Below are 12,115 nucleotides of genomic sequence, written 5' to 3'. Positions count from 1 at the left end.
ATTTTAAAAAAATTTTAATTACATTTATTAAAGAAACAAATTTTTTCGGAATTTTTAAAATAAATTATTAAAAACTTGAATACTTTTTGTTAAACAAAATTTTAAAAACTTATTCTTATTTTATTTTCCACAGGAATTAAAATTTCAAATAATTTCTATACCTTTTCCAAATTGTAATTATTTCAAAAAATTGTAACTGTAATTCTTCCAAAATTCAATTCTTTTTTAAAATAATTTTTAAATAAAATTGTTCAAAACTTTAAGAATTTTTAAAGAAAAATAATGTTATTAATAATTTTTAAAAATAAAAGTTGAAATATTTATATATTTTTGCTTTCATTCCATTTTCAAAGAATTTAACTTAAAATTCTTTTAAAATTTAATTAATTTCTAAAACTCCAGTTATAGAGCTGTAAATATTCAATTATTTTCTAAAAGTTTAACTGAATTTTTTTTTTTTTTTACTTAAAGTTTCGAAATACTTTTAAAATGTAAAACCATTTGAAAAATTTTTTATGAAAATTTGATCTGCAAGTCTTCCAAAATTTTTGAATAATATTATTCAAAACTTTTAATTTTTAAAGAAGCTAACAAATTAATAATTTTTTATATTCAAGTATTATTATACTTTTACAGCAATTATAGAATTTCAAAGATTTCAATTTAAAAACATTTTGAACTTTAATTATTTGTAAAGAAATCCTATTTTCTAAAGTTTTAAATAAAAATATTTTTTAAATCAATTCTTATCAGAATTCAAGTATTTAAATACAAAAATAAATGATTAACTATTTTTAAAAATTGCAATTGTACCTCTTTCTGAATTTTTTTAAATTTGGGATAAATTTTCTTACTTTACTTATTTTATTATTTACAAATTAACTGTTAAATTTTTGACATAACAATTCGAACTATAAAACAATTTAAAATTAAAAAAACTTTACAAAATTTCTAAAATTCAAGTTGGTGCACATTTTTTTTCAAAATTGCTCATATTTGCTTGAAACTTGTTACTCAGAGTTTTCAGGGTTGTCATTTTGAATATCTGACTTTAGATTCGTAATCAGCGACCCTAAAAACCCCCGAGTAACAAATTTTATGGAAATTTGATTAATTTTGAAAAAAAAGTCCGCCATATTGGATCCGCCATTTTGAATTTTGAAAATCTGACTTTAGATTCGTAGTCAGCGACCCCAAAAACCCTTAAGTAACAAGTTTAAATAAAATCCACTGGTTGGCTTTCCCGGGGGCACAAAAGGGTTAATATATGTTAATTAATAATTATTTTCAAGTATAAATGACCTACATAAAGGAAATATTTTTAAAAAATAATTTTTTTTCAAAAAAAAAGTAATTATTTTGTGGAGAATTATCTATATATAAAAGGCTCGATAAAAGGATAAATATACTTTATAATGAGATAAATTTTGTAGAATTGAAAAAATTACTGTTTTAGGGTGTATAGTATTATAAAAACGTATTACTATTTCCACTGCTCGAAAATTGTTCAAGAATGTAGAATCTAAAAGTTTCTGGTTCCTATTCTGATCAATTTAACAAGAATTTTTTGTTAAAATGACAGCTATAAATATTTTCAAAGCTCATTTGTCACTTTTATGATCCGACGCAATATATGAATGGAATGATGGGCATGGTCATACGCAGTGTGATGAATATCGATCAAGGCGATTTAGGCATTGACGAGCATGAGAAAAATAATCGTCTTTTTAAAAATATTTTTACTCGGTTCCTCTTGTAATATAAACGAGTGTCAGTTAAAATAATAATTTTATTAATCGATTTTAATAATAATATTTACACTGTTTCAATTCATTATTTGCTTTCCCTTAGTAAATTTTTCATTCTAATTACATTTTTAGAAACTTTTATTAAATTCGATAAATGAATTATAAATAATACGTACATAAAAGTAATAATAAGAAATAATAAATTGCAATGATTTTTTGCACCAACTTTATGAAATTTGTAATTAAGTATTAATATTCTGTCACTTTCAACACAAGAATATTTAGGATATCTTTTTTTAATTTAATTATATTTATTTTCTTTTAATATTTTATTTTTTATTCACTAATACTTTAATGATATCTAGAAAATACCTAAATAATAAATATTCTGGAGGTTTAGACTAAAATACAATTAATTGTATAAATACAGGTTTTTTGAATGCATAAAAAATATTTTATTTAAAATATAATTTAGTAAAAAATTAAACTTCAAAAATGATATAATGAATTTTTATATGCTGCTTCACCGACGATTAATATATATCTTTTCCGCTTCGTCACGTCCGCAGTTACTTTTACTATTCCTGCAGCAGGCATCAATTTCAGATATATATATATATATATATATATATATATATATATATATATACATATTGCGCTTGTGGCTCAATGAAAAGAGTTTTAGTACCTGTTGTTAATGTCAGTGAATACTTAAAAAAAATATTTTTCATCATTTTTCAGGACAAACTGAATAGAGAATTAACCAAATTAATGAAAAATCCTTTTTTTAATTTCAATTATTTTCAGTCATTTTTCTTAAATATTTCGAAAATAACTATACAATATTTCCAAAATAAGAGGAATTTCCAAAAAACTGCCTTCAGAAACATTTTCTTTCAATTTGTCTTGGTCTTAACCCCTAAGATTTTTTAAGACTTTAAAATTGATGCTTTTTTAAAAAAATTGTTAAAAAAGTCTTGCTTTTAACCCTTTTGTGCCTTCGGGAGACCCAGACAGTAGATTTTATGTAAACTTGTTGCTCGGGGGTTTTTGGGGTCGTTGATTACGAATCTAAAGTCAGATTTTCAAAATTTTCAAATTTCAAAATGGTGGATCGAATATAGCGGCCATTTTTTAAAAATTGATCAAATTTGCATTAAATTTGTTACTCGGGGTTTTTAGGGTCGCTGATTACGAATCTGAAGTCAGATTTTCGAAATTCAAAATGGCAATTCTGAAAAATCCCGATTAACAAGTGTCAAGCAAATATGAGCAATTTTGAAAAAAATGTCCACCAACTTAAATTTTTTAATTTTAAATCCAAATTCGTAATCAGCGACCCCAAAAACATAGGAAACCGAAGTGTTGTTAAAAATTATTCACCAAATGTTAATTAAATAAATAGTTTGTTACATAACTGCGGTTTTTTTTAAAAACACTGAATGTTCATTCTATTGTTTAAAATAAATATTACTACGTTTTGTAATTTATTATTTTTCTAATTGTAACAGCATCCATTCAAAATAGAAAGAAATTTACCGCAAATTAATTGGTTCACTTTTAAAAGAATTACATTACATTTTCTAAGTGGGACATTTATGTCCCGGAGGCACAAAAGGGTTAAATTTAAAATTTGTATTTTTGAACTTACTGAACTTTCAAGTTGCATATTTAATTTTTTTTATTTATTTCAATATAAACAAACAAGTAAATATTACTTCCAGTCCTTTAAATTTTTTAAATAAATAATTTAATTTAGGGGTTAAATATTTCAAAACAATCAATAAATATATTATAAACGGAACGCTTACCAAATATGAAAAAGGCTTAGCTGGAAGACTTGCTGGAAGCTTACCGTGCAATATTGACAAGCTTACAGCCTAAGAAAATTGTAATTTTTCAAAAATATTTTTAAAAACAATATTAAAATTTTTTTTTAGGGGAGAAGGCCCCAAGGTGGTCAGGGCCCTAAGGTGGTCACCCTAAGAAAATTTTTGTATATTAGTTAGTATCTTCAAATGTTTTTTGTTATTGTTATTATTTGAGAAGACAAAGATTTTTTAATTATCAAGAAATTTTTTTTCAGGGTGTTAAAATCATCGAAATTAACCATTTTAAATTAGTAAAAATCGTTATAATTATCTTTATATATCGCACAATAATATTCCAAATGAATATAATTAATATTGTGCTTTAAAAAATTTTTTCATTAACGTTTAAAAAATTGTGTCTTGGCCCTAAGGTGGACACTTTTTTGGTCCCAAGGTGGTCCCTTTTATTTTTTTATGAAAATGTGTTTATACGCTATATTTATCAACATTTATCACTGTGAATGTGAATTTTATCAATTTTTAAGTTTTATGATGAATAATAATGAAATAGAATTATTTTCAAAATTTTACCTATCTAATACATACACAAAAAGTATCATTTTTGACGAAAGGACAAAGTGCAAAAAAAATATGTAATATGTTTCTGCGATTATGAAAAACATTTAATATTAAATAAACAACTTAATAATACGTTTTTTACATTTTTTTAAAACTTTTTTAGTGAATTTTTGTATGGTGACCACCTTGGGGCCACTTTTTTAAAATTCGAATTTTCAACTTTTTTTAAAAAGTGTCATAACTTTTTTTTATTAATGAAATGAAAAAAACTTTATGATAGGAAGTTAGGTAATAAGATAAAGTTCCAAACGCCGAATTATTGACCTTTATATATAATTCCATTTGAAATCTATAGTCGTTCAAAAGATGGGTGAACACCTTAGGGCCCTCTCCCCTATTTTTTGAATTTGAGGATTTTTTTGCAGTCTATTTTTATTATTTATACCTTTCTTGATGCATTTTGGAATTTATCATTGATGACAAATTTTAAGAAACAAATTCGAGGGGACTGAGAATGGAACGATTAAAAATTGTCTGAATTTGCTTGAAACTTGTTACTTAGAGGGTGTTGTGTTCGCTGAGTACGAGACTGCTGTAAGTTTTCAAAAATTAAACATGGCGTATCCAATATGGTGAACTTGAAAATTAAAAGTTTTTTTTTGGGTTAGCTGAATACGAATCTGAGGTCAGTTTTTAAAACTTTGATATGGCAGATGCTAATGAAGAGGCTTTCATTTTATACAAATTACCCGACTATGGATTTTCTGGTACATGACTTATATATAAGCATCTTTTATTTTTATTCGATCATTTGAAATCATCAAAATCTATTTTTATTATTGTATTTTATTTAGCGACTCCAATAACTCCCAAATAACCACTTTTAAGCAAATTCAGTCGATGTTTAATTTTCATGTCTGCCATATTGGATCCGCCATTTTGAATTTTCGAAAACTAATCTTAGATTTGTATTCAACGACCTCGAAAACCCCCATGATGTATGGTTTTATATAAATAGGATATTTAATATTTTTATTTGTTAAAAAATTACATAATAAAGTAATTTATTGTTCAAAATTAAAGTGGAAATTTACAAAAATATTTCAGGATATAATAAGTAAGGAATTTGTTTTAAAACATGTCTCATCAATAAATAAGTTCAAAAATATAACAAGTAAGGTATAATTATTAGAAATTAATGTTAGAAACGTCTCAAAATTAGAAAAATAAAAATCTAAAAATAATTTTTTTTAATTTAAGAAATATTTTATAAAAATTGCAGAAAGCTTGCAACAACCATGCAACAAATTTGTATGAGTCGTTATCAAACTTTTGTAATAAGCTTGCAGAAAACTTTTCACTTTCACAAATTAAAGATCCTCAAAAGACAAAATTTTTATTATTTAAAAAATTTTTTTTGTTGAATAAAAATGTTTTTTATAAAATTTTTAAATATATACATTCTTTTGGTTGAATACTAAATTTTATCATTTGTTATTTAGAAAAACTTTGAAATTGATTTTATTAATTGAACTGAAGCATAATTTGAAAATCGCATTTTAGAATCGATAACTTATGTCAAACACTAATTTCTAAATATTTTTTATTAAAATGCCAAATTTAGAATTATTTTGTTATAACATATTTCTTAAATGATGACATTGAAAAAAATACTATGATTTGAATCGCGAATATATAAACTTCGTTGAGCTATTCGCAGTTCTCACCTTTTAAATCTGTAAATTGTAGGGTTCATAAGACTTTCTGCTTGATGCACCAATTTTTACAACGTGCAACAACTTATTTCAACTTAATACCCTTAAGAGATTGAAAAATTGTCTTCTTTAAATTAAAGTTTGACCAGAAATTTATACAAGGGAATTTTTAGCTAGTCGAAGGCTTACAAAGCGAATTCCTTACTTCTTTGAGGTGATTGCACTGACGCTAGACAGTTCTGACTTGTGACTTAGCACCCACATACATATGTTAACTCACGCTCACATAAAACACATCAACACTCCCGTTACACCTGAGTAAGAATCATCGATTACGTGTGAGGTCCTCAGACTTCTCTTGTCATATATCAGAAAGAAATCTTTTCAATCTTAAATGAAAAGAAAATATTTTAACAGTCATTCGTAAGCAAAACATTTCGATTTATCAAAATTCGCAGGCGTAAATATCTTTCTTTTGAGCAAGAAAAATGATCGAATTCAATAACTTACATCAAAAAGGATAATAGTGGTATATTTTTTTTAAAAACTATCCATTTTAATAAACTGTAATACTCTAATAAGATATAAATGGTAAATCATAAATTAAGACTTATTTGAGAGGAGTTTCGAAAAATCAAATTATTTTTTATATTTAGTGAAGAACTTTTAAGATGGATTGTAATTTACGTGATCCTGGGGGTTGAATTTGTGACTTATTGCGAATCCCACTTTCCGGATTTTGAATCTGACATTTCATTTTTTAAATCCCACATTAATGATTTCGGATTCTGATCCAAATACGACGTCAGTTTATATTTCGTATTTTGAATTCTACATGTCACATTCTGGAATTGAAAATGCTAATCCTGAATATGAAATTCGAAAATAAGAATCTCGAATGTGGGATTCGAATTCGAATGTGAAATTCGAAACATGGAATTTGTAATTTAGATAGTGAGATTCAGTATCTTGAATATTAAATTAATAATAAGTTACATGGAATTCGGTGTGAGTAATTCGAAATATGTGATTCGAAATCCTGAATGTGAAATTCAAAATTCAAAATAAGGAATATGGAATTCGGAATCTATAATTTGGAATCCATAGTAATTGACCTCCTGGGTAATATCCGAATATGAAAATAAAATTATTAATTTGTCACTCAGAGGACAGAACTATCCGTCCTTCCCATTTAAGATATAGTGAAAAGTTTATAAGAGTCGAGTTAAACCAAAATTATATTTAGTTATTAATTCTGCATTTAATGGGATTTTCTTTCATTACATTGAAAATTAGATGACTCTTGCTATTATCACGGTACAGAAGTATTCTCATTTCTAGATCATATAATTTATTTCCACGATTTATTTACCCACGTGGAAAAGTTCTCGGAGTCTCACGGAGTCGTTTCGGATTCCATATTTCATATTCCACATTCCGGATTCGATATTCTTTATTTCAAATTTCACATTCCGGATTCCATATTTCATATTGCACATTACACATACCGGATTCTACATTTTATACCCTACATTTTAAATTCCAGATTCTACATTTCATATTTCACATTTCATATTCTACATTTCATATCCCATATTCTTGATTCCACATTTCATATTCTACATTTAAAATTCCAAATTTTACATTTCATATCCCATATTCCGGATTTCATATTCTACATTTCGTATTTCACATTCCGGATTCCACCTTTTAGATTACACATTTCATATTCCACAGTCTAGATTCTACATTTCATATTCCATATTTCATAACCCATATTCCGGATTCCACATTTTTATGTTCCACATTCTGGATTCCATATTCTACATTTCAAATTTCACATTTCATATTCCACATTACACATTCCGGATTCCACATTTCATACTCCACTTTTTAAATTCCACATTCCCGTTTCTACAGTTCACATACCACATTTCATAACCCTTATTCCGGATTTCACATTTTTATGTTCCACATTCTGGATTCCATATTCTACATTTCAAATTTCACATTCCGGATTCCACATTTCATATTTCCCATTTCATATCCCATATTCCAGATTCCATATTCTACATTTCAAATTTTATATTCCGGACTCCACATTTCATATTCCACATTGCACCTTCTAGATCCTACATTATAAATTTCACATAAACGAATTGAAATTAAGAAGTTTACGGAGCCAACTTATAATTAAAGATATTGGAATTTTCTTTTTTAAATTATTTAATAAATAAACGATCGATAAATTCATCAATTATTTAAACCCATTTTTCTGATGCTAAATCACTTATCCTAATTTGGGTCCCATTGCGTTATCATTAGGAACAACTGTAATTATCAATTCCTTAATTAATACGAAATGTGTCAATCGAAACGCTCAAAATAAACAAATATGCAATTTGTAATACAGGATGTGGAATGTGAAAAGTGCAAAATAGAATGTGGAATAAGGAATATGAAATACGAAATGTGGAATTGGGAATTTTGAATGTGTAATCGAAAATGTAGAATTGGGAATGTGAAACATAGAACGTTGAATAAGGAATGTGGAATCCATAATGGGGAATTTGAAATGTGGAATCCAGAATGTTTAATATGAAAGGTTGAATATAAAATGTGGAATATGAAATGTGCAATTGTAAATGTGGAATCCAGAATGTTTAATATGAAAGGTTGAATATAAAATGAGCAATATGAAATGTGGAATCCAGAATGTCATTTTCTACGAAAATATTTAAAATTTTCCAGAATTACTCCCAGCAGACTCCGGTAAATTTTCCACTTGGATAGATATTAAAATTCCACGATTGCAGATATTACACTAATCTCGCTGATACTCTCATCTGGTCCTCAATAATCAAAAACTCATTAAAACCCAAAATTAATAAAAACAACAATTTATTAATAAATCTTAAACTCGAAAGAATTAACAAAAACTAAAAATTAATTAATAAAACTCTTTCAAAATATCTCGAATATGACACTAGTCAAATCGCGTCACGACTTCTTGGAGCTCCGCATGTAAGAGTCGAACAATCCGATTGTCCCCAGTAGGCTTCCTCATTATCACTTCGTTTCCTTGTTTTTCTTTCGTAAATTTCGGAAGAACCCTTCTTTCTTATCCCCACGGAACGGTAATTGAAAGAGACTAGAATAGGGTCGCTGACTAAGTGACGTACGCTGACAATTAATCATGCGGAAAATCGTTAAAATTCAGATCTCACGAAAGTCATAGCTAGTTACAAAAGACTTGACAAGATACGAGGCAAGCCTATGATAAGAAAGAGACTGATGAACGACTCGCTATACTGTGAATATGCTTTTCCCATATATGACAGATTAGGCAGAGTAAGTAACGAAACACTTCATTACAAACAACTTCTGAAACATCCAGTTTCACATTAACCATAATTTCTAGCCTCCGATAGATTGTAAATCACTGTAAATGAGCTCGGTGGAATATTAAAACTCGGTACAACAGCGAGACCTTCAAAGGTAAGCTGGTTTTCTCCAGTATACATATACCACCAAGGCCAGTAAACAATCTCATCGGGAAATTCTGCCAAGCCGATGCTGTGATGCAAAACGGTCCTCTGGACAACGAACAACCAAACAAACTTTTCGAACTTGACCGCTGAGACGCTACCAATATATTTCTCTACTATCTGGTACTCTCCTCCGACCCTCAATGAACGCAAAATACAGTAAAACAGGCAATTAACAAAAACAACTGTTTATTAATAAAACTCAATTAATTAACAAACTATAAATTATTAATTAAACGCTCAAATAACTCTCGATTATGACACTCGTCAAAACCGCGTTACGACTCCTCGGAAACTCAGTAGTAAGTGTCGAACTATCTGATTGTCCCCAGTTGGCTATCCATTATCAAATCATTTCCGTGTTTTTCCTTCACAATTTTCCGAAGAATCCTGTTTTCTTATCCCCACGGAACGGCACCTGAAAGAGACTAGGAAAGGGTCGCTGACTATGTGACGTACGCTGACAATTAATCATGCGCAAAATCATTTAAATTCTGATTTCACGAAAACCACAGCTCCTCACACGCTGATACGAAAGAAAGATACAAGAGACTTGACAACAAACAAGACAGACCTATGATAAGAAAGAGACAAACAAACGACTCTCTATATGCTGAAAATGCTTTTCCTACACATGGCAAATTAGGAAAAGTAAGTAACGAAACACTTCGTTACAGTATTCGTATCCATTCTGATAAACAAGTCCGTTTTTAACCATTTAACGCCCGACTTTTTTAAAGTAACGTAAATTTCATCATCCTTTGTATTTATAAAGTTTTCCAGGCGGCTGATTACGAATCTAATGTCACTCTCTTAAAATACAAAAAGCGGATCTCTACCTAATTAATTTAATTTAATAAATTAAACTTAGCATCAAGTCCGATTATTAATCCTAAGGTTACTCAAATCAAAAGAGATACCAACTACAAGACTAACTTGTCTGTCAAAAGCAAACCTAACAGCACCCAGACATTCAAGATATCCTAAGGATATCCGGAAGCTATTATATCCTTAGGATGACCTGACGAGATATCTTAAATACATCTTAGAAATATCTAAATTTCCGGATGTGATTAGGATGTCAGTAGGATATCCGTTGCTGTTAGGGAAACCGCTATCAACCTTTAATTGAAACCACTTAGAGGGTTTAGAACCGTTTTTCAAATGGATTCAGATAATCGATCATATATAACGAATCCGGGGAGGATTATGAAATCTAACATACTTTCTTTCTTCTGCTATCTAAAGTTTCCTACCCATTTGTTTCTTTATCAAATTTAAAAAGTGCTTTCTAATTTAGCCAGTCAGTTCTTTATATTCACTTTGAGCACACTTTCACACATCTTTTCTTAAGAACTAAATGAATTTATATTAATTGTTGTAATGAATAATTTATTAATAATTTTTGTTCTAAAAACAAAACTATTCTAAAACTGTTTTAATTTTAACCCTGTTAGTAAATTGGATACTCGCAATTGATACTCATGCATAATTCTTTTACTATTATTTAAATACAACTTAAGAAATAAACAAATTGTTAAATAAATTTTGCTTCTTATTTTTAACAGAAATTTCGGAACCAAATGTGCAAAATGCGGTAGAAATATGGGAGCTGGCGATTGGGTGAGAAGAGCAAGAGACAGAGTTTACCATTTAGCTTGCTTTGCCTGTGATGCTTGTTCACGACAATTATCAACTGGAGAGCATTTCGCCTTACTAGACGCACGATTACTTTGCAAAACACATTATTTGGATGTAATTGAGGGCAACAACAGTAGTTCTTCAGAAGATTGTGACTCTGAGCATGGCGGGAAATACAGTAAATCAAAAAGAGTTAGAACTACTTTTACAGAGGAACAATTAGCCATTCTTCAAGCCAACTTTCAATTAGATAGCAACCCCGACGGACAGGACCTCGAAAGGATAGCGAACGTCACTGGTTTAACAAAGAGAGTGACACAAGTATGGTTTCAAAATTCAAGAGCAAGGCAAAAAAAGCACAATGGAAAAATAAAATCTCCAAGTGAGTTTGCATTTCTTAAATCATTGAAAGTTTAATTAGTGGTTAATTAATTTTGATGTACTTCTTATTTAAATAAACTATATTTTTACAGTCTATCATTCTTCACCATTACAGCACCATACAAGTGATATTTATCAAAATGCAATTAATGTTGATCAGAATCATGGAAGTCCAAAGTCTTTTATGAACCTCTCGACACCAGTAACACCATCAACACCCGGATATCTTCAAATTGAATATGACTATCAGAGCGGCTAATCTTGTAGACTTCCTTTCATGATTGCATAAAATCTGTATTTTACAGTTGGATATTAATTACTATCCATCCTCTTGAATTATTGTAAATAAAATTTGTAAATATTAGAAAGCTTACTTCATCATATAAGTTTGAAAAATATTCCTACGTTCTACGATTTTAAAATCTAGTGTTGCATGTCAAACGATTTTCGATCGGTAAATTCTCGACAAAGTCGAGCATATAGTCAAAATAAAAATTAAAGTAATTGAATTTTATCGCTTTCTCTCACCTCTTTTATAAAAGGAGACGAAAAGACAAATTATATTTATTTGTTAGACATGCATCACTATAAAAACTGTGTCCGTATACATATATTAATATTTATCCATTGTTCATCATGCAATATAATTTGTAGTAATAATTTTTCCAAACTGCACCTCTTCATTAGCATTG

General features: G+C 28.3%; 1 protein-coding gene across 1 annotated transcript in view; it reads left to right on the top strand.

The window, feature by feature from the left end:
* Positions 1 to 12,115, top strand: part of LOC122511920 (LIM/homeobox protein Awh-like) — a 24,217-nt gene extending 12,102 nt beyond the window's left edge. Inside the window, exons 3-4 of the mRNA XM_043627486.1 lie at positions 10,970 to 11,424; positions 11,516 to 12,115. Of these exons, the coding sequence (XP_043483421.1) occupies positions 10,970 to 11,424; positions 11,516 to 11,682 (622 nt within the window). The 3' untranslated portion in view covers positions 11,683 to 12,115. The remainder of the gene's footprint in view (positions 1 to 10,969; positions 11,425 to 11,515) is intronic.

This window comes from Leptopilina heterotoma, unplaced genomic scaffold (genome assembly GCF_015476425.1).
Source record: "Leptopilina heterotoma isolate Lh14 unplaced genomic scaffold, ASM1547642v1 Lhet_91, whole genome shotgun sequence".
Classification (NCBI taxonomy): Eukaryota; Metazoa; Arthropoda; class Insecta; order Hymenoptera; family Figitidae; genus Leptopilina; species Leptopilina heterotoma.
Note: the sequence above shows the minus strand (reverse complement) of the source record. Positions and strands in the feature narration are given on the sequence as shown.